Raw genomic sequence first — 26,933 nt, forward strand, 5'->3', positions numbered from 1 at the left:
CCCATACTCCCAACACCCAGACAGGTCAGGAGGCACAGAGGGCAGATTTTCTACCCTACAATGCCTTTAACTCCTCTCAGAACTATAAGAACTCACCAGCATGTCCCAGCACTCAGCCCCCATATCCCTCCTAGCAGGTCTAGAAACTGAGGACCAAGCCAAACATTAGCTCTTTTAAATATCAAAGAGATGTAGACTGTAATAGTGGCCTCCCCATAGAGGACAATACACACGGAAACAAATAATTTTCTATCCAACCAAGAATGTGTTTTTCTTCAAAGCAACAATGTCAGCTATTCTTGCAACAAAATAGCTTGAACCTGACCAAATTTCAGGTACCACTGCTATTTGTAAACTTACAAGTAGGAATAGAATGAATTGGCCATCAGGCTTTTAGGCTGCACATGTAGGCTAAGTCTAAGAGATGGCCTTCCCTAAATCTGTCCCCCTGAGGTCTGTGGGCCTATTACTACCCAGGCAGGGCACACCATCTCTGGCAATGTCACTGTGTTTTGAAACAATGCTTATTCGCCTCTAACTGAGAAATTAATGGGTTCGGTTTCTTCATTCTATTTTCTCAAGGAAATACTAAAACTAATTATTTTCTTCAAAGGAAAGTGGCTGTGCTTTGGGTGGGAAGGTATATGGAGGCATGACTTTTTTTTAACTTCTTTAGCTGCCCAGTCTCATGTGGGCTCCTCATCGCATTCTATATAATAGTGGTTGCTAAAGTAAGTCCCACCAGCCTTTTTGAGGCTGGGACACAGAGTATTAGTGGGGGTCACAATGCAGGAGTTCTAGTTCTGACTCTGTCCCTGCACAGTACTTTCCAGGTAGACACTGTCCAATTCGTCCTCATAGTGTAAAGTCAGTTACACCACTTCCCCTCTCTGTGTCTGCTCCCTCATTTATCAAATGAAGGGTTATACTCACCTATTATTTTGGCCCTTTCTAGCTTCAAAATTTCCTTGAAATCCTGGGAAAGTGTACATTCATACTGTTTTGACTTAAGCAGTTTGGTATTCCTGCAGAGACACAAGTTCTACAGTGATTCTGAAGGTTGAAGCTTTAGCCCCCAATGTGATGGTATTTGACGACGGAGTCTCTAGGTAGTAATTAGAGTTAGATGAGATCATGTGGCTGGGGCCTTTATGATGGGATTAGTGCCTTTATAAGAAGAGACATGAAGGAACTTTCTCTCTGTCTTCACTCACGTGCCATGTTAGGAAAGGTCATGTGAGGACACAGAAGGTGATCATCTGCAAGCTAGCAGTCAGGCCCTCACCAGAAACTGAATCAGACAGCACTTTGATCTTGAGCTTCCCAGCCTTTACAACTGTCAAAAATAAATTTCTGTTATGGCAGCCTGAGCAGACTAAGACAGAACGCATTCTCTAGGATACTCATGGTGCCTTAGCCTTGGCTATCTTTGTGTTGGAAAAAGACCCACCCTCGGGAGTCAGGGTATTATGGAATGTACCATCAAATAAGGCAAAGTGGAGGCTTCTAAAGCCTTGTTCAAATAAAGATAACCAAGACTGTCACACAATTTTCATGCATTGTTAGTTTGATAGGAGCAGAAATTGCCTGAACTTGACTATAAAAGTTCTTTAAATAAGTACTCAGTAGATAGCTATGGGAAATGAATGACCACTTCCAATCCTCTTTAGAATCAGGCAGGGTAGGAATTATAAAAGTGTATTAGTAAGCTTAAACAAGAAAACAGATATTTCCAGCAACAAATCCAATTCCCAGAGCTTGTCATTTTCAGCACTATAATGATTTTCATTGTATAGCTTTTAGCTCCACTGGAAATGACAATGCAAGTGTCACTCTGAAAATCAAATATCTTAAGTGGCATCTTGTGCATTCTTATTCTTTCAGGAGCAATTCAAATGTCATCTCTTCTATGACTTTTCTAAATGTTATTCGAAAATGACATTTGTATATTTTTACATTCTGTGGTATCAGTACGGAATTTATTAATCTTTCCTCAGGGTTCTCATTACAACTTGGTTTTACTTTTATATAGCACTTATCTATCATATTACTGGAAGTTGAGTATCAGCTTTCTGAGGGAAAAGCTCAATAAATGCTTGAATGAATGAATGAATGAATGAGTTGGCTCTCTTTGTAGATGACTGATTCCTCATTTATCTCAGGCTTCCAAAGACTCTTTGACTCGAATAATAGACTGAGGCTCTCTCTACCTCCATCTTCCCATCTATTATATCTTCTGTTATATGATGCTATGAATGGTAAATGGTCTCATTTTTTTATCCTTAGAATCTTGAATCAGCCATGACAGCTGCCAGGATGCAAAGCCAGTAAGCTCCAAAGGTCATAGATAAGAGCCTATGTTTTAATAATATTTGTCCCAACTGTTGTTTTGTCCATATTTCAAAGATTTCTTGATCTGTATTCAACTGGAAACTGTTGACAGTTCATAGCTGCCAAAAGACCACCATAACAGCATGGAATAGCATGTGGCCTAAGTTGGGAGGTCTGTCCTCTTCTTTATCAGTAAATTAACTCTCCTGAAGTTTATGGGCTTGATGAACTTCTTTTAAGAAAAATAAAGCCAGTTATTTTGATGGTAATCCAAATGTTAAATTCAGAATAAACTCTATAGCACAGCCTTCCATCAGCTCCTGAATCTGCTGAGTGGCAAATGATAATGTAAGCAGATTTTATCATAGTACCTGAATGTTTCCCTTTTGATCTTTTCACCTTTCCTCTGACTGGCATCTAGGCCACGTTCTATTCCTTTTGAATATTGATTACGGTTGGCTTTTACCTATTTGACGCTGTCAAGGAAATATCCTTAGGGTACATAGAGTTAAATAGTTGAAGACTTACCTAGACTTAAGTCATAGGCATATGTCATGTTGGAATGAAAATGAGTGAATCTGATGTTTAAGCAAGAATCTTGCCCTCAAATAATACCAGGTAGGTAGCCCTCCCTGAGGAAGCCGTGATAGATGTGGCCATAACCAAAGTGACATGTGGAAAAGAGTGGAGGGATGTTGGAGTGTTCTTGAATAAGGTTCTTGGGTTAATTCATTTTTCCACTCTACCTTCACTTCTCCCACAAGTCCATATTAAGCACTTACTATGACCTAATGCTGTCCTAGGCTCAGGGGAAACAGCAATGAGTAAGACCAGGTCACTGTGCCCTCATTGAGCTTCTTGGTAGAAGAGAGAGACAATAAGTAAGTGAATAACTAAATATGTAATTTCAGGAAAACACTCTGGTATTGTGAAAAACAAAAATGAACAAAGAGTATGGCATTTCCTCAAAAAATTAAGCAAAAAATTACCATATGATTCAGTAATTCCACTTCTGGTAATATGCTGAAAAGAACTGACAGCAAGGACTCAAGCATGTATTTGTGCACCCAAGTTCATGGCAGCAGTTTTCACAGTAACCCAAAGATGGAAACAGCCCAAGTATCTATCAATGGATGAATAGATAAACAAAATGTGATACATACATACAGTGGAATATTATCCAGCCCTAAAAAGGAAGTAAATTCTGCCAGATGCTATCACATGGATGAAACTTGAAGTCATTATTCCAAGAGAAATAAGCCAATTATAAAAGGACAAATATTGTATGATTCAACTTATGTGAGGTACTTAGAGCAGTCCAATTCATAGAGACAGTAGAGTATAGAATGGTTGGCTGTTTTTTCACTATCCCCATGGGGAAATGGGAGTTGTTTAATAGGCACAGAGTTTGAGTTTGGGAAAATGAAAAAGTTCTGGAGATAGGTAATGATGGTTGCACAACAATGTGTATATACTTACTGCCACTGAACTGTACACTTAAAAGTAGTTGTAATAGTAAAGTGTTATGCATACTTTACCATAATAAAATATTCAAAAAATATTTTTTTAAAAAAAATGGACAAGGGGCTAGAGTAGAAGAGATTTAGTTAGACTTGTCTGAGAAGACTCCTTTGATAAGAGGTGACATTTGATTAGAGACCAAAGTAATGACGAGAACATGAGACAACAGAGAAGCAATTCTGGATTTTGTTCTAAGTACAACAGAGCACCTTTGAAGGGTTTTGATCAGCAAAAGGACAGAGCTGATTTGCTTTTATAAAAGATCATGCTGGCTGCTAAGTGGAAAGCAGACTAAAAGGGAGGAAACCTGGGAGCCAAAAGACCAATTAAGAGACTACTGCAGATGTGTCAGGCAATCCCTCACATTGCTATAAAGGAATACCTAAGGCAGGGTAATTTATAATGAAAACAGGTTTAATTGGCTTATCGTTCTGCAGGCTGTACAAGCATAGCACCAACATCTACATAGCTTCTGATGATGCCCTCAGGGAGCTTTACTCATGGCGGAAGGGGAAGTGGGAGCAGGGGCATTTCATGGTGAGAGTGGGGGCAAGACAAAGTGTAGGCAGGAGGTGTCACATGCTTTCAAACAGCCAGATCCTGAGAGAACTCACTCACTACCATGATGATAGCACCAAACCATGAGGGATCAGCCCCATGACCACAACAGCGCCCACCAGGCCCCACCTCCAACACTGCAGTTTACATCTCAACCTGAGACTTGGAGGGCTCATCCAAACTAATCAGCCGTCATCTAGGCTAGTGACTATGATGGCTCAGGGGATGTTGAGATAATAGAGAGAGAGTGAAAAGTGGTTGAATGAGGATTATATTTGCAAGGTAAACTCACCCTGACTCACTGATGGATTTGATGTGGGATGTGAAGGAAAGAAATGCATGAAGGGTGACATATTGATTTTTAACTGAGCAACTTAGTGAATGGAGCTCCCATCTACTAAGATGCAAATGACTAGGGGAAATACTAGTCAGTGAATGACAAGGGGATATGAGGTGGCAATCAAGAGATGTCTTACCTAAAAAGTGAAACCATCAACCCCATGTCCAGGAGAGTACTGGCACGTAAAAGCCCTTTATTAAATAATCATTGAATGAGTCAGTGAATGAAACCAAATGTCCCCATGGTAGTGCGTAAATACAGGGAGGAAGAAAGGAAGAATGGAAACTAGCTCTAAATTTTACAGCATCTGAAGGAGTGCGTTTGGCAAATGATATGATGGTAAGGACCCAAGGCTAGAATTTCAGACAATTGGGTTCGAGTCTCAGAAAATATTTCCAAACCTCAGATTTCTCTTTCTAGTTTTCTCTCCCTTTTTCTTCCTTCACAGGAAATGTGTTCACATATTTATTTGTCCCTGCCAGCAGGCCCATAACCCTTATATCCCTGTGCATAAGTGCAAATGGATAGCCCTCAAGACAGGGAACATCCAATCAGTGAGCTCCTCAGCTGTGGGATGGAACGAGACTGAAGCCCCTCCTGCCAGTGACCATACTTACCATCAACCACTCCTTCCCGACTTCCAGTGTCCACAAGCCCAGTGTTCCTACAGGAGCTGCTTGGCAGTCCGGACAAATTCACATAAATCAGTTCCCCCAGAGGGTCTCACTCTCTGAGGACATGATTTTAACCAAGTTAGGGACAAGATTAGTTCATACCATACATTGGCTAGTCTTGAACTGACCTACTAATTGCTCTTACTGAGTTTCGGGCAGGTTTCTACAGAGATTTGCAGAGCAATTGGTAGGAAGAAAATCTGTTAAAAGTTGCCTTCACAACTGGGGAGGGCACAATGCAAAATGAGAAATACCTGTGAAAATGCTGTAAAATAGGTGTGGGATAAGAGCCTTGCCTTTATTTCACATATTACTGTGTTTTCACATATTAACCACTTTTGTACTGGCTCTTCCACAGGATGGAGGGTACAGAGTCTGCCCACATCAGCTCTCTTGCCTGTTTCTCTTCCGGCAAAAATTACGCCGCCGACCACCATCTGGACTAGCTCTCCAGAAAACACTGATGCGGACACTGCCTCCCCAACCATCAGCACTCACAGCAACTCGGAGTTCCCAGTTACAGCATCAGCCCTGACATCTCTGCTTCCTAAGAACATTTCCATAGAGTCCAGAGAAGAGATCACCAGCCCAGGTTCGAATTGGGAAGGCACAAACACAGACCCTTCACCTCCTGGGTTCTCATCAGCAAGCAGTGAAGCCCACTTAACACCCACACCGGAGGAACATAGCTCCGGCACTCCTGAAGCAGGCGTGGTAGCTACAGGGTCTCAGTCCCCTGCTGAGCTTCCCACATTCATCTCCCCTCAAGCTCCAGCCTCATCACCACCCTCATCACCATCAACCTCACCACCTGAGGTTTTTTCTGCCTCCGTCACTACCAACCACAGCTCCACTGTGACCAGCACCCAGCCCACCGGAGCTCCAACTGCACCAGAGTCCACGACAGAGGAGTCCAACTCTGACCACACACCCACTTCACATGCCACGCCTGAGCCAGTGCCCCAGGAGAAAACACCCCCAACAACTGTATCGGGCCACGTGATGTGTGAGCTCATAGACGCGGAGACCACCACCACCTTTCCCAGGGTGATCATGCAGGAAGTAGAACATGCATTAAGTTCAGGTGAGACTCTATCCAGTCACTAGTTTTCCTTACTTTATGCACATGTTAAGAATGCAGTTCAGTGAACCAAACACAATGAAATAAGTTCGAATTTTGGAGTGTAACACCTAAGTTTAATTATAATTCACAAGAATTTCCACAAGAGTGGAAACTATTTTTAGTCACTTAATTTCCACAAGTCACCGTGACCAATTGTACTTTTATGATTTGTTTTCACAAGTCATAATGATGCTACAGGGAATGTAATCACATGAGACCAGATAACAAAGGCATTAACAGCATGGCTTTGGTCAAGCCTCCTAGGTTTCAGTTCTGGCTCCTGACCTTGGACAAGTTACTTCACCTCTCTGTGCCTTTATTTTTCCGCATCTGTAAAACGGGATAAAACAGGTTCTACCGCATACAGTTCTTGTGGAGATTAACTGAAATGACATAAAGCACTTACAACAGTTCCTGGCAGGGAGTAAATGCCCAGAAAATGTCAGTTGTTATTATTATTCTGCTCATGTTTTAAAGTAGTGTTTCCTTTTTGGAAACCAGTCAAAGTAGAGTAGGAGTAGAGAAAACTTGATAATTTTTTGTAGTCACTGATGTATTTCAAGGGAAAAACAATAAATTTTATAAGACGTCACATTTGTTATTTTCCCAGTAATTCTATGAAATTAGTGTTATTTTTATCTTGGTTTTGTAATCTTGAAAATTGTGGTGGAGAGAAATTGAGGGTTCTTTCTGAGGTCACCTGCATCTGACATTGATGTGAAGACAGTACAGTTTTAGGGTATTGCGCAGGAAGAGGCTTTCATGGGAGCATTTGGCCACTTAGCTGAGAAAGAGTGAGATGAGAACAGCCAGAAGTCAGAGGGGAAAATGGAGCTGCAGCCCCTTGCCTGAGTGGTCCTGTGAGAGATTTGGACTAAGAAGGTCATTTCCAGACAGAACCCTGCATGGCCAGTTGGGGTCAAAGGTATGGCCATCACCAAGGAGAGAATCATGTCTTTTAACAAACAATTGATATACATCCACCATGAATGGAAACTGTGTTTGACAGCAGAGGTGGGAAGAGATAGAACTAAGATTAATGAAGATGTGATTCCTCATGGAAGAGCTCACAATTTAATAAGGGAAGAAGTCCCAAAGAATTGCACATTTTTATTTCAAAGGTCCAATATATCATTTAGGAGCTCAACAAGAAAAAGAGAGACACTTAGACTGGAATAAAGGAACAAATGACAAAGGTCTGGCTGGGGAATGGGAGAACCACAGGGGATCATGATAACAGAGCTGTTACAGGTCGGGCCTAGGAGGAAAGGAGGGAGTAGTAACCAGAACCCCAAAGGAGAGGCCCAGCAGAGTTCACCACATCAACAGGAGCAGTGACTCTTGGCTGAGGGACAAAACCATCTCAAGGTTAACCTCCCTAGAGTGAAAGGAATGACTACTCTACCCTCCCTCTCACTGTTCCTCTGATATACAGCCAGAAACCAAGAACAAGGGGACCCGCTGGTATGTTCCATGCATGTTGGCCTCTTGGAGGGCTGGTCAGAAAGCCACAGGGAGAAGGGTGGAGAAGGATCTGCAAGGTGAAGGAAGGAAGTCTGTTGACTCCTCTCTGCAGCCCGTCATCCCATTAGCTTCCTGTCTACACCTCCAGGCCAGCACTTCAACACTGAGCTTGGATGTGTATCTTCAGTCTGTCTCTATCCCAACCCCTACACCCTAGGTTCCCAGCATGAAGATAACACGTCTGGCATTGGTACCTGGAGCAGAGTGGGAGTTGACTTAAGACATGTGATACCTTAAGAACCACCTTTAACAAAGGGACCATCAAAATACAGTGACCCCACCTTTTTTCTTTCCTAGTTCAGGCCCTCACCACCACCTGTGTGTACAACTTTTTCAGTTTTTAACTGGCTTCCCTCTCTTCACTTTTTCTCCCCTTCAGGATACCTTAGACATAGCAGCTTGATTTTCCTGAGGACAAAATCTGAGCTTACCATGCATGAATCTCTAAAGTGACACATCTTCTTCCTACAAGTACCCTAGTTTTATGGGTTGGATTATGTAAGACAGTTCTGTTCTAACATCTTGGCTTGTTTTTTAGTCTCTATGTCTTGATTTCCTCAACTCTAGCCCAGCAGGGTCAAGAGGCTCCAAATTGATGGCAGTTGGCTCATAAACCTTGAAGTTCATGGGAATATTGCACACAGCAGAAACTCGGAATAAATAAGGGAAGTAAGGGAAGAAGTCCCAAAGAATTGCACATTTTTACTTCAAAGATCCGGTATATCATTGAGGAGCTCAACAAGAAAAAGAGAGACACTCAGACTGGGATAAAGTAACAGAATGCTTAAATGACTAGAGAAGAGAGATGTGGCAGGTTAGAGGGACATCACTGACCAGTGCACACTTCACAGAGCAAAGAGTATTTATCCTTATGATCTACTAAATCAAAAAATATTTAGAAGACCCTCTTCTTCCTGCAAACAAGTATGAGACCTATCCTTTGAGACTTTATATTTCAAGTAGAGACAAAGGACACAGGACAGGTAACTCTTAACGTCAGTACTTAGTTTCTAATATGAGAATGGACCCTGATAAGCAGAAGGATCTTTGGGACAATGTGATAGAAACTGCTCACTTCAAAGGTGAAGAAACTGTGTTCCAGAAGTTTGAAGTGCCTAACCCAAGGTCGCACGGCTCAGTGACAGCATTGGGCCCTGCACCCAGGGCCCAGATCCCTAAGCCACAGTCAAGTCCTCTCTCACCACTCTGAACTGCTGCACTGATCCTTTATTAGCTAGCAGACCTAGCAGCATTCTGTGGGTTTGCGCTTCAGGTTACTATTTTGAGATGCTCTTGTTTAGATATTCTTTATGCTGCCTTTAGTAGTGGCAGTAATAACATCACATTTTGCATAGTATTTTGTCTTATTCTATGTGGGTTCACGTAGCATGTTTCTATTAATCCAAGGATTCATCCACTCAACAAATATCTAAACATAGTCACCAATGAATAATTCTGAAACAAGGTGAACATTATGGGAGTTAAATTTGACTAGAGACGTTAAGGAAGGGCTCCATGATAAAGAGAGCAGGGAGCTGAGTTGCAGGAAATAAAGGAAATTTGGGCCAAAAGAGAGATGAAGGGGATTTGGGCAAAGAGAGTTCCAGGTGCTCATTTACAAAGGCAAGAAACCAAGAGCACAATAATTAATGCTGGACACACTTGCATTCAGAATCTACCCAGAAACTGTAAGCACTTAAACTGCTCTTGAATAATCCAGTGCCCTCCACAGTGCCATGTCTAATGGTAAACTCTTAGACCTTTTTTTCTCTTTATCATTTCAACTTTTATTTTAGATCAGTGGGTACATGTGCAGGTTTGTTACGTGGGAATGTTGTGTAACGCTGAGGTTTGGGGTGCAATTGATCCCATCACCCAGGTAGTGAGCACAGTACCCGACTGGTAGTTTTTCAGCCCTTCCTCCCTTCTGCCTCCCTGCTTTTGTATGCTCTGGTGCTTAGACCTGGTTTGACCTGACCTGCCAGCAGCCTCTGACTCAGATGATCACTGCCCTCATCATTAAAGCACTGTCTCTGCTCGACATGCAGGATGTGCTTCTTCACTACCTTCTGTCTCTGCTGCCTCGCTTCACTTCTTCATTTTCCTTCACTATCCAGGTCAAGTGCCCCAGGCATTATCTGCCCTCTCTTCTCCCTGATCTCTCTACTCTCACTCCTGAGTGGACACCTCATGACTTTCAGCATCATCCATATGCTGATAACATGGAGATGTAACATTCTCCTCCTGTTTTGCTTCACTGAACTATAGACATGTATGGCCAGCTGTCAGCCAACTCGTCATCTCCACTGGGTGGCTCACAGGCATCTCACACTTAATAGGACTAAGGTGAATTACTGATTTCCTCAACTCTCAGCCTGTGCTCCTTGATCATTTCCTGTCTTCTTTCAATTCTTTAGGCCAAAGCCCTTGAAGCAATCCTAGACTCCTTTCTTTCTCACTTACTCTATAGTCCATGAGATCTGGGCTGATCACCTCTCGCCCCTCTGTCATCTTTCACATGTGTCACTTTAATATTTCGGCCACTGATCTCACTACTCACCACAGCCTTGTCAGGCAGATCTTTTCAAAACTTGGAACAGACTCTGCTGTTCAATCACGCTCACATTCCAGTCACTCCCTGCTCTGAATCAGAGTAAAAGCCAAAGTCTCTACCACGCCTACAAAGCTCAGCAGGATCTGAACCGCAGGGCCTTTGCCCTCACCTTTTCCACTGTCACCCTCAGACACACTGGAGCTCTTACTGCTTCTTGAACATACCAAAAAACACTCCTGTCTCAGGGCTTTTACACTTACCATCCCCCCTGCCTAAAACATTCTCCCTCCACATCTTTAATGCCTCCCTCCTTTTCATCAGTCAGGATTCTGTTTAACTGTCACCTCCTCAGCAAAGCCTTTACCCACTCCTCCATCTGAAATAGTAACCCCCATCACTACTGATCCCTTTCCCTACTTTATTTTTCATTTTATCGCTTAACCATTTTCTGACATCATCTGATTTATGTGATAAGTTAGTGTCTGTTTTCTGCTACTAGACAGAGTCAGTATCTGTTTTCATGCCACCATGAAAGCGAGGACCTTGTTTGCCAAGAGGAAGATGTGGGCTATGCCCCCAACCCCTAGAACAGAGCCCAACACATGGCAGACCTTCAGTAACATTTGTTGAATACATGAATAAAAGAGCCAATCAACCAATATTAGAGAAGTTATGAGATCTCCCTGAACCCTGACCTTATCAGTAAAATGGGATGGGGTGGTATTCACATGATGGGGTTATTGGAAGTTTCAGATAAGATAATAAATTTACAGCATACGGCTATTGACCAATATCTCAATCAATAGCTATAGTTGCTACTTTACTATTATTTGCTGTTATTACTATTCTGCTGGTGTTATCATTGTTATTATATTTATCATATTGAAGAATGCCTACCATCTTCAACAAATATTTATTGAGCTTCTACTATGAGCCAGGAATCTGACTAAATAGTAGGGATATAGCCATACGTAATACAGTCACTTCAGTCATGGACATTACAATGTAGCGTGCACATGGCGCATGGCATAGTTAGTAACGTAGTGTGGATCCCAGTCTACATGGAGGGAGACATTGCAGAGGTAGGAAGGAAGACTTCAGGACAAGCATTAGAGAACCCTAGTGAGCAGCCTAAGACAATTGGCTATACTTTCCAGACCATTTATAGGCACCAAAGGTTTTTGATCAGGGGCAGAACATATTGAGAATTATATTTTAAAAGTATTTGACTGGTGGGAATATGTATGGCAAGTTGCAGGGAGTTCAGAATTGGAACAGTGTATGCCAGTTTATAACTGTTTTCTGGTTTGTCATTGTCATGCACTGATAGTAGGCGTGTCACTTAACTATTCCAACTTAAAAGGCTCTTTGTTGTAAACTGAATATAAGAGAAGCAGTTGCTCAGGTTCCTTTGGCTTTTCATACTATGAAAATTGTTTATTACAATTATCCTTTACAGAAGACGTGAGGTTCATGTTTGTATGAGGCATACTGAGAATATGTATGTTCCAAGAATTGGGCTAGCGACTGACACAGGTGGCCCTCATCTGATCCTCAGAATGTTCCAGTGATGTGAGCTCAGCAGTATCTGTTTTACAGGTGACAAAACAAGTCCAGAGAGACTGAGTGACTGACTCAAGTTGTCACTTGAGTGACCAGACCAGGATTCAAATCCAGTTCTCCTGACTGACCCTAAACCAAATGTTCCTTTCACTATCCCCATCTTACCTGAATTAGTAGAAACACAGCGTCAGGGGAGAACTGATACGCTTCAGCGTTACCATAGAAATGAGCTAGATGGGCTAGTTGCCAGATGTTGCCAACTGGGTCCCAGGGGTGGAGCTGTCCAGTGGGAGGAGAAGCAGATGGTCTTAGCAGCCATCTGAAATTGGCTCTGCAGAAGAAGAGTTTTGATTGATTTTTATTTTTTAGCTTTTGTTTGGCTTTTAAAGGAAGAGAGAAAGATGTGATGTGTTAAATTTGGGTTATTTTGTTTTATTAAATCAGAGCTCTTCAAGGATGAAAACTATGACTACAGTGTGTTTTTGACTCCCTGAACAAAATTGAATGGTGCTGTGAACAATTTGGTGCTCAGTACATGCTTGAGGGATTAACTAACATCGCAAAACAAGTGATATTCAAAACATCATCAGTTCTTGCACATGCAAACTTTAAAATTATAGTCAGTATGCTTGTTGCAAAGTGGATATTCTCTTTTGTCTGTAGAATCCACATGTCTGCTGGTCTTACACTATCCTATTCTTTTCATTATAAAGAGAAGCTCACACAACCGTGAAAATGGGTAAAGTCCATTTAACTTTAAATTGCTGATCCTAACCCCAGTATTTATTCAATATGAACTATGCCAGTAAATACCTTTAAATAAAGGGCACCAAGGAGGCACAGAAATCTAGGCATCTCTATGTCCATACCTGCAAGGGATTTTCAGCTCTGTGAGACACCCATAAACCTTATATTTGAAAAAAGAATTAACTTGTAGAAAAGATGAAACAATAATTTTAAAAGTACACCTAGGAAATTTCAGAAGTGAAAAAAATGTATATTGTAGTAAGTTAATGACCATCATCTTTAAATGACATATTAAAAACAGGTTAAAGGGGAAAACAATTATTTAATTAAAAAATAAACCACAGGTGTGAGAAGACCTAGTTAAAGAATGGTAAACATTTCCTGGTCAGATTCTTTTGGAATGCCCAGAATGTATGAGAAAGCAATAATCCTAACGAGCATGGCACCTTAGGCTCAGCTTTACAAATATTAGATCATTGTACATGCCCGGGCCTGGTCCTTTTACGGTGAGTGCCACCACCATCTTTTCAATTCTCTCTCTCCCACTCCCTAGCTCCGTTCTGTCACTGAGTACTATTGATTTTGAACTCTTGGTAGCTCTCAAATGCATCCACTTCTCTTCATTCTTAACTCAGAGTTCCCATAATCCCTCTGCAATAGCCTCCCAACTGCCCCTCATTTCCTCCCCTGCACCCCTCCTCCCTACTCCCTGTTGCCCACACAGCAGCAAGAGCAACAATTAAACACAAATCTGATCAAGTCTCACATAACCTTAGTACCACCACCATATCAGCCCCTAGGGGCACTCCACTGCTTTTAAGGTAAAGTCCACACACCTGCACCTTATGTGGGCCCCACTTGTCACCCCAGTGTCATCCCACACCCTTCCCCTCACTCTTTGTACCACCCACAGTGGCTGCCTCTGAGTTCCATGAGCTCCTGTGTCTCCCTCTTGACTTAAGGCTTTAACTCACTCAGATGCTACCTGGGACGTTCTCACAACCCATCACTTCACCTGGTTAATTCCAGCTCATTCCTCAGATCTCAGCTCAAGCATCGCCTGGTCACAAGGTCTCTTATGGGGCCCCCTGTCCAGTGTTGGCCTCCCAGTCACAAAATGTCACAAGTCAATTGCATCTCTTCTTCAGAGCATGTGATTATAAATTTTTCTGTGTGGCTCTTTGTTCATTGCCTTCGCTGCTTTTAAAGTACCTGAGGGCGGGTCCTTGTCTATTTTGGCTCTCAAATATATCCCCAGCACCTAACAGTGTCTGGCTCAGTGTAGGTGTTCAATAAATGTGCAATGAATAAATCAATCAATGATTTCTGGTGACAATGTCAAACTTTAGGCAGTATATTCGCATATTGTATTGGCCTCATTAATCCTGAGCTTTGAAATGAGAATGAAGAAAAATTGAACATCCTCACTGTGCCTGCAGAGACACCCCCTCAGATGCCTTTAAGCAGGGTAGACGTCTAAAGGACTTTCTGCTGTCCACTCCACCTCTCTTCTCACCATTCTGACTCCCTTCTTTGGCTTTTCATGGACTCCAGGGCAGCCATCGCTATGGGTTGTTATAAACTCTAACTCACATTTTTTTCTTTTGAGCCAAAATTTTTTTTTTCTTCTTTCCAACTTTTATTTCAGGTTTGGAGGGTACATATGCAGGTCTGTTACACGGGTAAATTGTGTGCCATGCGGGTCTGTCATAGATTATTTTGTTACTGAGGTAATAAGCATAGTACCCTAGAGTTAGTTTTTTTATCCTCACCCTTCAACCTCAAGTAGGTCCCTGTGTCTGTTGTTTCCTTCTTTGTGTCTATGTATACTCAAGTTTTACCTTCCATTCCTCAGTCAGAACATGCAGTGTTTTGTTTTGTTTTCCTGCATTAATTTGCTCAGGCTAATGGCCTCCAGCTCCATCCACACTGCCACAAAGGACAGCGTTTCATTCTTTTCATGGCAGGATAGTATGCCATGGTGTACGTAGACCACATTTTCTTTGTCTAATCCACCATTGATGGGGCATTTAGGTTGATTCCATGTCTTTGCTATTGTGAATAGTGCTGTGATGAATATACATGTGCAGGTGTTTTCCTGGTAGAACTATTTATATTCCTTTGGGTATATACTCAATAATGAGATTACTAGGTCAAATGGTAATTCTGTTTCAAGCTCTTTGAGGAATCTCCAAACTGCTTTCCATGGTGGCTAAACTAATTTGAATTCCCACCAGCAGTGTACAAACGTTCCCTTTTCTCTGCAACCTTGCCAGCATCTATCTTTAACTCTTTAATAATAGCCATTCTGACTGGTGTGAGATGGTATCTCATTGTGGTTTTGATTTGCATTTCTCTAATGATTAGTGGTGTTGAGCACTTTTTCATATGCTGGTTGTTTGCCTATTCTTTAAACTTAGTTTAAATCTCAAAGTTTGCCAAAGCCAGGTAAACTCCCCCAACAGGCTCCAACTGTCAGATTTTGAGTAAAAATTACTCTGAATTACTGTTTCTACTTCTTATATTTCTCCTTTAGCTCACTTTTACTACCTAAATCTTAATATAGTTTTGAAATATTTCCAAAATATCTTTTGAGATATATATGTCAAGGTAATAAAATCAGCTATTTACTATCTATTAGGTTGCCATGTAGTAGCAATATAACTATATCACATATTTTAATTGTCTCATTGTCATCTTTTATTACATTTGGAGAGTTTTTGTCTTTATGGAGCAATCTTCTTTTTCTGTTTAAAATGCTTTCACCAATCGCATATGATGAAACTGCTATTTCTCATATACTTCACTGAGAAAGTGGGATTTAATTTACAAACACAGCGGATATCATTAATATGCCAGGGTATGGATATGCTTGATTCCATATTCCAACTGAACCTTTACTCTAATATTCCAACTCAGAAAAGCATGTCTTTTTAGTTACAAAATAATTTGGCAGGGAAATGAGAATGGATCAACACCCTCCCATCATCTTTATCAGAAAAGGTTCTGAAAATCCCATTTCAGAGTCAAGTCAGGAATATTACATTAGGAGAGCATATAATGGATGTTAAATTAATATTGCCCTCAGCATGCTATTTTCCCCCTCAGGTCCTAGGAGAGAACAATATTGGCCAAAAAGAGATGATATTTTATTTAACAGTTTAATGCTTTTATTGTTAGACTCATGGCCTTCAAGGGGTAGACCAGAGGCTCAACGATGAAAGCAAATTTATGTTAAAATTATAAAATCTCAGTAGGCCGATGGAACTGGGCCATCGAAAACACTTTATGGCCATATTTCCATGTGAAGAAATCATGGAGCCATTTCAAAGACAGGCTTTAGGAAGGCAAGAATGTTAGTAACAGCACAAGCTTTGGCATCAGACTGCCTGGTTCAAATCTCACCAGTGCTATTTGCTAAATGGGAGAATTGAGCAAGTTTATTTATCACAGGTGTTCCATATCCTCATCTATATGATGAGGGTAATTATAGCACTGTACCTGTTTTACAGGATTCTTATTAGGGTTAAATGAGACAAGCATATAAAGTGTCTTACATAGTTAGCACTACATAAATGTTAGCCATTATTATTACAGTTGGGTCCTTAATTCTCAGCGTGGATACCAATCAGCAAGAGTTTTGACTCTTCTAGACTTTGATTTTCTTAACTTGAAGAATTCAAATGTTTGTAAAAACACTTTAAGATTCCAAAAGGGATTATTACTGTGAACATTAGGTAATAAAAGTTTACTTAAGTGCCTGCCTACAGCATAATACAGAAAAGCATAATCCAAAAAGTGTGAAGGAGAAAAATAGCTATGTTCACATTTGAAACAATAACAGTTTCAGAAAACTTGGAAAATTCAAAGTGTTAAAGAGTCCAAAACAACTGAAGAGTTCTAGCTGGGAGAAAAGCAGTCTTGGGGTGTTGGGGGAAACAAAAGCAGAACTGCAGGATTTAGCCTGGGTTCCATCTGTCCCCAAGCATGGACAATTGAGACCTAGAAGTTGTACTCCTCCCTTGACTTGCATCCAAGTTTGGAAATTAATTTTCTTTCCAATGTTTTTAACTCCAACACTTTGTGGGAGAAATTAACACTTGGTAAATACAGTATTCAAAAGCAGGTTTCTGCATGGCCTTGCTGATTAACAACATGGGGCAAAGCTAAATTTAGCTAGTGGTTCCTAGGAGATCCCTGAGTCCCTGGGACTATAGTGCTTACACCGATGTCACTGCCCTTGGCCAAGGTGTCAGGATAGGTAACGTGAAACTATGACTCTCTGTTCCCTGCCCATATTCTGTGACTAAAAAAAGATAAACTTGCACACTGCTTGGCGAAGGACATATGCCAAATTTTCTCGTTTATTTTTCCCTTTAGTTGTTTGTTGTTGTTGTGTTGTTGGGGTTTTTTTGTTTGTTTTTTTTGAGACTGAGTTTCGCTCTCGTCACCCAGGCTGGAGTGCAATGGCACGATCTTGGCTGACTACAAACTCCGCCTCCTGAGCTCAATTTATTCTCCTGCCTCAGCCTCCTGAATAGCTGGACTCACAGGCACCTGCCACCACGCCCAGCTAATTACTGTATTTTTAGTATAGACAGGGTTTCACCATGTTGGCCAGGCTGGTCTCAAACTCCTGACCTCAGCGGATCCACCTGCCTCAGCCTCCCAAAGTGCTGGGATTACAGGCATGAGCCACTGCTCCCAGCCCCTTTAGTATTATTTTATCCATGGTCATGCCTCATTTTCATCATTGAAACACTAAAGAGATAGATGAGAGGGTAACGACATCAGCAACAACAAAAAAGCCCTTCTCTCTCACTGTTCATGGAGATGCTGGCACCTCCTGAGCAAGACAGCGGCCTGCTTTTGCAGTCCACATTCACCCCTCTAAGCATCATTCACAGAGATGACTTAGGAGATGAGATTCCTCAGCCTGGCCTCTGATTTTCCTCATTCCCAGCACACTCCTTTTGATCTGGGGAGCACCATTAGGCCAACTGAATGAGGGGATTGATCCCAAACACTGAGCTGGAGTTGCTGTGTGTTAATCAGTTGTTCTAAGATGGAAGATGCTGCTTTGATATGAGAAAAGTCAATGAAGAACATCTTTCATTATTCTTAGAAAACCAGTATAGTTCACATCGCAGGTGTCAAAAGGAAGCTGAGATTGAACAACCTAAACAAGTAGTTAAAACAAATTCCAAGTGGAAAAGAGGCTGCATTCATCTGGGAAAAGATTTTAATTCTAAGTGAAATGGAGAAACTTTAAAACCATGGTAACCAAGAACTATGCCGATGTGTGTGGCTGGTTTGCATTAATTGCAAACTTGTGCTCCCCAGGTCTTTAAAGTACAGCTGAGTGCCCCCATGCGAGAAAAATGAAGGGAGAGGAAACAAGCACTGGGCTTGTGCAAGTATTTCATTATCTCAACCAAGATTAATATTTCTAGCACACATTTTTAACTACAACCTTTAGGTAGGCAACATCCTTTTAGATAAAAGTGAAGCCAGTCTCTAAACTAGGTCTTCTGATTCCATGAAGTGGAATCATAGAGATGTGGGGATCCTGCCCCATAGTTCGAATCCCAATTCTGCCCACTAAGTACTTTTTAAATAAGAATATAAACATGAGGTTAAACATTCCAGCTATGATAATGCTTGGCTAATTTTGATAAAGTTTGCCCCTGCTACTCTGTGTAAACAAATGGCTAGTAACTTAATGATTTAGAGATTTTGAGAGAGGAGTAATGGGGAAAAGGACTAATATTTATTTTGCAAAGACAAGCTTAGGTTGTGTTAATAAGAACACTTCTGTAGTATACTTTCATGCAAGCTATTTTCCTTATAAAGATGCTTTCTTTTGGGATCGTAACTACTAACAAAGTTCAGTGTTTTTTTAATAGCTATACTTTAGAAGAAATCGGAGTTATTCTGTGAATCACTTACTTTGGGCCTAGACAAATAATGAAGTAGAATGTGGTATACATACCTGGCTTTAAGAGACTTTCAGTCTAGAGAGTAGACAGAACATGTTCTCATAAAACTATTGGTATTATCGTGTATTTCATGCATCTAAATCTTGTATGTATAATATGCATAACCACCCACAGCTACATATGGCAGTATCAGTTTTATACTAAAATAAATTTACTAAATTGTGCCATACAAAATAAAAGAGCAAATGTCTAGAAAAAGAGGACTCAAGATAGTGACTGTCATTGGGGATGAGTTCCAAGAGAAGGTTGCGCTTGAGGTTTTTGCAATGAAAGGTGCATCCTTCTTCCCAAAGCACTTCCATGGTCCCTGCGCCCCAAACTATCAAGCCCAAACACCATGATCTCTGGCTTTCAGAGTTCTTATGATTTGGTCCTGAGTACTCAACCATCTATATGATCTCTATTTCTTTCCATTACATCCTCTTATATAGCCTGTGGTCCTCGTTTTGTCACTTGGTCAGTCCTGCAGGATGTTTGGGTTCATCCCATCATGTCCTAATATTTACATTTTGGATACAATTTGAGTCTTCTAGCCCGCAAAGTGAAGGCACTGGCTGCTACAAAGATCTCAACAGTCACCTTTGTTCATGCTGATTTACAAAGCATTTCATCTCATTTGATCCTCCCAGTAGCCCTATGAAGTGAAAGGACAGGAATTGGCCCATTTTATAGATAAGAACATCAGTCAAGGTGCTCTATGTTCAAGCCCGGTGCCAACCCTTCAAGCCCATAAATGTTGGGTGTCTGCTCTACTCCAAGATGGTTCCCACCTCGATCCTCCATTGCTGTCTGTCCAAGTCCTGCTCATCCATCAGAGAACAGCTTCTTTCCCACCTCTTCCCAAGACTGCTCCAGATGCTAGAGGCCTACCCACCTCAGTTACATGCAGAAATACAGAGGCTGGGACTCCTCACCTCTCTTACCTCCCTGCCTGTCTATCCATCAAATCCTGCACACCCCACTGTGGTTCCCAGGGTCTGACACTTGTCTCTGCCGTGTGAAACCTCAGGGCCCTGGCCTATTAAGTCTCTACATCCCACATTGTCCTGGCTTAAGGTAAGCCCAAGGAGTTCATTCAGGAGAGGCTTGTGAGGTAGATTTGGGGTAAGAGGGAGGAGACAAGATGTGCTTCCCCTGGCATGGGGTAGAATGGAAAGAATGGGTGTGAAATGCAAGCAGACAAGGCCAGAAGACAAAGAGACTCTCAATAATGGTAAGATTAGGATCTGCCTAGGTTGAAGTATCTAAGAACTAAGTTTTCTTTTTTCCCTTTCTCTCCTTCGTCTCACAGCCTTTACCCCACTCCCACTACCACCCCCCAGTTATTTAACACATTGAAATGAATAGCATTTGGCAGTGTTCTGAGCAGTTATTTTGCACCACAACACACACTAGAACCAATGACCTGACTATCTAAGGTTGCTATTCTTTAACTGTTGTCTGATTCTAACTAGCCCCCTTCCCAATTAATTTGAATTACTGAGCTTCGATCTTCCTTCACCAGTGTGTACAAGAGGACTCAAGCTATCACACAGCCTGAGTTAGGCCCTGATTCCTGGACAGCTAACAGAAAGCAGACAGAGGATGTACCAGAGCCATAGGTTTTATTTAAAAACAGCCAAGGATTTAGTACTAGAGCCCAGGGTGGCAGGAGAGCATAGTGGGTAACACATGGACTCTGGAACCTGTGCTTGTATCCCAGTTCTTCTACTTATCAGTGCTGTGGCTTTGGGTCCTTAGCATTTCTGTGACTCCATTTTCCCATCTGTAAAGTGGAGATAAGAATACTTTATGGAGTTCTCGTGAGGATTAAGTGAACTGAAATAAGTTAAGTTCATAGAACAGTCCCTGGCACAGAGTAAGAAACAGGAAACCGTTAGTTGCTATTAATTTTTTAAAATTTATTTTATTGCATTTTAGGTTTTGGGGCACATATGAAGAACATGCAAGATTGTTGCATAGGTACACACGTGGCAGTGTGATTTGCTGCCTTCCTCCCTATCACCTATATCTGGCATTTCTCCCCATGCTATCTCTCCCCAGCTATTATTTTTGTGGTTGTTTATTCCTCCTGCTATCACTGTTGTTCTTTGGAGGAAGGAGACATGATCTGATACTCTTGCTGTGAAGATGAAGAGCCTAGCAAAATAAATAGAGATTCAGCACACACAGAGTTCTAACTGTCAAGCCCTTGCCAGTCGCCCACTTCCCTCCTCCAGCACATCCGCAGACACATGCTTTTAAAGAGAAAGAATTCCTCTGAGACAAAATGTTCCTTTCCTCTTGGTGACCTTGACTGAAGGAGCCACTGCACACTCTGAAGTGGCCACCTGCTCCTCTTCTCTGATTCCTACCTAATCTCTGGACCAGGAAGTGGAAAGAAAAGAGCAAGAATATTGAAAAACAGTCAAGAGGTTTTTTAAAGACTCTTCTCAAAATAGATCAGAGGCCTGCACACATACTCAGGAACTTGGTCAAGTATTTTCATGCACCTTCTAAATAAGCTGACTGGTGAATTTTCAAGGAGAATTAGCTCAGGAGTCATCTGTGGAGAGCAGTGAGACACTCACCTCTTTTTCACCCCTGGAAACTTTCCACCATCACCTCCTCCACCCCCAGCTCTCTCAGTGCAACAACGACTTCTTTAAAGAGCCCAGCAAAGTTCTTTCTTCAGAGATTGTTTGGGTTCATCCCATCATGTCCTAATATTTACATTTTGGATACAATCAGCAAGTATTAATATTTCTTCCAAGGATGCAAATAAAATGTTTATTTCATGTTTAAAGTGAAATAAAAAGAAAACCCCTCAATGAGAAGAGTGCCTAGAGGAAATCTGATGTTTGAGAATATTGCTAAGCCCAGGAAGATAGAAGGACCCTTTTGGTCAAGTGAGAGGCAGGAGGCTTAGACATGAACAGAACCCCTAATGAGTGTGTGATAAAGAAAAGGGGCCTATGTGTGTGGCCTGAGGGCCCATGGAGATGTGTGAGTGTGGGGAGAGAGAGACTTAAATGATGCCACAGGTGATTCCAGGACTGCCCCAGGGTACAGAACAGAGCCAAAGCAGGGAAAGGAATAAACCTACGGGCAGCCTCCTTCCTCAGGGTTGTAGGGGAATGGAGTAGTGGCCAACTGGGCTAACCAAAAGTTTACTCTGGGCTGCTTCAAGGATGTTATCTGACTCTAGACATATATTCCTTAATATGATTTGGCTGTGTGTCCCCACCCAAATCTCACCTTGAATTAAAATAATCCCCATGCTTCATGGGAGGAAACCAGTGGGAAGTAATTGAATCACAAGGATGAGTATTTCCTGTGCTGTTCTCGTGATAGTAAAGATCTGATGGTTTTATAACAGGGAGTTACCGTGCCCATGCTCTCTTGACTGCTGCCACGTAAGTTGTGCCTTTCACCTTCCACCATTATTGTGAGGCCTCCCCAGCCATGTGGAACTGTGAGTCCACTAAACCTCTTTTTCTTTATAAATTACCCAGTCTTGGGTATGTCTTTATTAGTAGTATGACAGACTAATACATTCCTAAATGAACTCTCCTCCAACTAACCTTGTTACTGATGGGGACTTGCAGGTGCACAGTGAGAAGGCCAGGGGGCTGGATAAGTGGGACTGTAGATGTAGTCATAGGAGTAGGTACTCAGGTAAAAATTAGAGCAGGTGATTCCAAGGTGAATAGGTGGTAAGTCTGCTGTGTGGAAACTTTCTTATCACAGCGAATAGGGTAAAAAAAAAACGTGGGGTAATCTTTTTAAGTTAGTATTAAATGTGTTTATTCAACTTTAAGTACATGAGTTAAGTACCCACTGTGGGCCAAAGATGGTGTCTTAAGCTAAGAGTGCACAAAGAAATGGGAAGAGATGCAAGATGGCCATGAATACAATTGACCTAGGGAAGCACATAAACAACACAGAATGCTTCAAAGAAGTTGATGCTGAGATCTGACAACACACAACACTGTAATTTATTGAGATGTGTCAGGGAAAATGGCTCAGAAGGGTTGACATTTAGTTAGGTAATGAAGAAGAGTAGGAGCTAGCTAAGCTGAGAAAAGTTAATGATTAAAAATGTAAAACCTGGATGAAATAGTACTGGGTTCAAATGCTAGTTCAATCATTTACCACATGTACAACCTTAATCTCTCTGAGCCTTCATTTCCTCATCTATAAAATGGAATAATCCTGTCCACCTTGTAAAGAGAATTAGATAAGATGATAGCTGTACAGTTTGGGGCAGTCTTAGCCCAAAGTAATCACCTGCAAATGGTAGCTATGGTTATTTGTTAGCCCAATTATTCTGATTCTGGGCCATTAAAAAAGTGGAAAATGCAACCCTGAGAAATTCCAGACCTCAGGAGGCTCAGAATTCAGAGGCTTTGGCTCACAGGTCTTCAACAGCCCAGAACACGTTGGTAGAGTGGAATGTGCTAGCACAGTGGAAAATTCTTGTAACTTGGATTATAAAATATATAGGTAAGTTTCCTCCAGTTCTTAATTTCTGCCCATTCCGGGGCTTTATAACATAAGTCACACCCAGTCTGTAACTCACAAATCCCAATAAGGAAGAAATGAAATGCTAGCCACCTTCCCCATCTCTCTGCTCCCAGTGCACTGCCAGTCAGTGTCCCACACCTTCCTCACAGGGCAGAGCCTTCCCTGCCCCCAGCCACACCTTCCTCATTTTTCCTCTCTCTACCCCATGTTGAAAAATGTCAGAGGAGGAGGAGAGGAATTCCTCTTTAGTTTAAACAGAACTCAGGAGGAAATGGCATTTGTTTTCACAAGGAGGAAATAAAGCCTTTTCAGTCACCTTGTAAAGTTGTGCTAAAGTGGGCTCAGCAATCCCTTCATCATCTCAAACTATGATGCCCTCAGGTGTGGAACTTCCCAGGGCTGAGGCTACCAGCTGAAACCAGCCACTGCTGTGGAGGTAACAGCAAGCTCAGGACACAAGATTTCCTAGCCTCAGGCCCGGATAAAGGTTTTCTGCTTTTGGAGGACTCTTCTTCCCATGTCTGGCATCTACTGAGAAGAGCCAGTGGGTAGCAGAATAGTTAATTAAGTGGTTCAAATATTTAAGTACTATTTTATCTTATACCATTTGGCCATATATTAGGCGGTACGAACTCTGAGAAGTGCCCCTTTGCCCAGCTGCTCTCAAGGGCCCATAAGGTGGAAAATAACTTGCTAATTCCAGCTTTGGTCTACAGACTATCTTCTTTGGACATGGAAGGGTGGCATGGAAGAGCCCCATTTGAAGATTGGAGGTACACTTGAAGATAGACAGCCACCCATCACATGGAGGAGAAGTGGTCACTCTATCACTTACAATCTAAAAAAAAAAAAAAAAAAAAGAATGCACTTTAGTTGGGGACGTTCCTGATTTATCTTTAGAAACAGGTGGTATATCAATAAAATCAATAAATCATAAAGTTGGGGACCCAACTGCTTAAAGCTAGAGAATAATCTGGAAAAGATCAAAACTGTGATTTCCTATATAAAACTATCCCTGGGGCAAGAAAGAAGAGTCTTGCAGAAAAATCGGCAATATTCCTTCTTTTCTTCCATTTCTTAAAAAGATAAATTAAATTAAAAGGTCAGTTTTTAAAACTGCTCCTAATTGCAATGACTGTATCTTTTTGAATCTTAAAATACTCCAATCACCTTACCTTGCGGTTATAACCCTCCTTTCATAAGCTTTTAAAAGAGCTATTATGAGGCTTCAGTGAACTTTGAATTGTTCTAATGTCAACACAGTTTAGAGGTCAAGAAGCCAAGAGGAGCCCTTCAAAGTCAGAGTGGAGGTTTTCCATAAGGGAATCTGACCTTGGACTTTCTCTGCTTGACCCAGTCTGCACATTTGAACATTCAATGACATAATTCTGTCTTTACAGTAGTAAAAAGAATTATTCTGATAGTTATATTAATCTGGCTCAAAATTATTCCAGGAGCAAAGAAATGGATGTGTGAGTGTTCAGAAGCGTGTAAGCTCTGAAATAGGTGAATATGATCAGTCTTCATTGACACGACAAGCTCTGGTCTTAGTCTTAATGTTAGCAATGATTTATGATTCTCTTTACTCTCTTTTAGAAATTATAAGCAGCAGGAGCATGGATGTCTGATATAGTGTTCTTTCATCCAAAACTTTTGAGATGTTACTAAAGAATTAACAAGTAAACTGATTTGCTTCTTAACTGTGCTCTAATTCTTTTGGTGGAAAGGCTAATAAAACGAACAACAACAAAAGCCATTCATACCAGGAGACAAAAAATAACAAATAAAAGAAGAGATACTAAAATAATCTACAGTGATAAATCTCAAAAAATGTGGGGAAGATTCATCATTTCTGAGACTTAGTACACAAGAGATGAGAATTGGTCCAGGATCATATATTTGCATAGTGCTTTAGATTGGTGCACCTGACATCTCATTTAATCCTCTTAAAATCATGCAAGATGGGTGGAACACTCTTATTCCTCTGTCTCAGCAGGTAAGTAGTATACGAGTCATCAGGGTTAAATAAATAGTGCATGGTTGCACAGCTACTAATGGTTGAACCACAGTTGAATCCACATATTCAGACTCCAAATCTCTTGTGCTCTTTGCAGTGTGTTTAAAAGAGGCCCATTCATTTGTTGAAATACTAGCAAATAATTTCCCAGTGGCCTAAAAGAGTAAATGGGGTCTGTAACACCAGCTTTAGTGCCAAAAAATCACTGGAAGTATTAGGGGACAAGAGTCCAATTGATTCTTGCCATTTTTAAGGTTAAATAAAACTAAAGTATATTCATTATTAGTGCAAAACTCACATAAAAACTATGTTGTGCTTCAAAGTAGTATTTGGAGGAGGTATGGTTATTCTTACAAGTGTACGTGCTCAAAGAGTTTTTTAAAACTGCATATTAATAGTTGTTTTTGGAACCAGATTTTAAACTACAAAATAAAACATTCATGTTACTTTATATTGCACCAGGATATTTCTACAAACAAAAAATAGTGTTACCTATCAGAGTTAACCTTATTATATATATCAAACTTGGCATTATTCTTCATAAAACCAAGTTTACTATTCAAAAATGAAAACTGAACATATTTCCCACAGAGGAGTTTTTTTTTTTTTTTTTTAATGCTTTGACTTGATTGCCTCATTAAAATTAGGGCATCTCCTACCAAGGTGACTCTTTTAAAGTGAATACTACCGATATTTTTATGAAAAACACAACCAAATTTGGTTTGTAGTGACCCTTGAATAAAATATTTTAAGTCTCCCAATATTTCACAACTAGTAAAAAGATGAGACAGAGCCTATAAAAGAAGAAAGTAGGACATAAAAGAAATGTAAAACCCACTACCCTTGAGAACAACAGCAGCAGCAATGACAGATTGATGTCATTCTTAAAAAGATAATCAAAATATGACTAAGTACTGCTCTCTGAATTCCAGGCCACCAAAAAGTCTTGATAAATATTGATCATTTACCCAACCTCACCTGCATAAAAAGTATTTTGGTAATAGAGTTAAGACCCTGGGTTTTATTCTAGCTATGAATGTCATGCAAAATGATCTGAAGAAGCTTTTTCCTCTTGGAGAGAAAAGATGGAATCAGGCAGAAGGTGGATACTATACATGCCAAAGTCATGTGATGCCCCATATCCTAATGTATCTTCTTTTCTGTGCCCTTCCTCCTTCACAGGCAGCATCGCCGCCATTACCGTGACAGTCATTGCTGTGGTGCTGCTGGTGTTTGGAGTTGCAGCCTACCTAAAGATCAGGTGAGACACAGCTTACGCTTCTTTTTTTTTTAAATATAGATTTTTTATTGCGTTTTAGGTTCTGGGGTACATGTGAAGAACATGCAGGATTATTGCATAGGTACATACATGGCAATGTGGTTTGCTGTCTTCATCCCCATCACCTATATCTGGCATTTCTCCCCATGTTATCCCTCCCCAATTCTCCACTCCCCCCCCGCTGTCCCTCCCCTAGT

General features: G+C 41.1%; 1 protein-coding gene across 2 annotated transcripts in view; it reads left to right on the plus strand.

Moving 5' to 3' along the window:
• The window catches only part of PARM1 (prostate androgen-regulated mucin-like protein 1), a 132,965-nt gene that overhangs the window by 71,607 nt on the left and 34,425 nt on the right, over positions 1–26,933 (plus strand). For both annotated transcript variants that reach the window (XM_032261019.1, XM_032261018.1), the window contains exons 2-3: positions 5,783–6,508; positions 26,640–26,718. In XM_032261019.1, the coding sequence (XP_032116910.1) occupies positions 5,783–6,508; positions 26,640–26,718 (805 nt within the window). The remainder of the gene's footprint in view (positions 1–5,782; positions 6,509–26,639; positions 26,719–26,933) is intronic.

This window comes from Sapajus apella, unplaced genomic scaffold (genome assembly GCF_009761245.1).
Source record: "Sapajus apella isolate SASKATOON/1434 unplaced genomic scaffold, GSC_monkey_1.0 scaffold121, whole genome shotgun sequence".
Classification (NCBI taxonomy): Eukaryota; Metazoa; Chordata; class Mammalia; order Primates; family Cebidae; genus Sapajus; species Sapajus apella.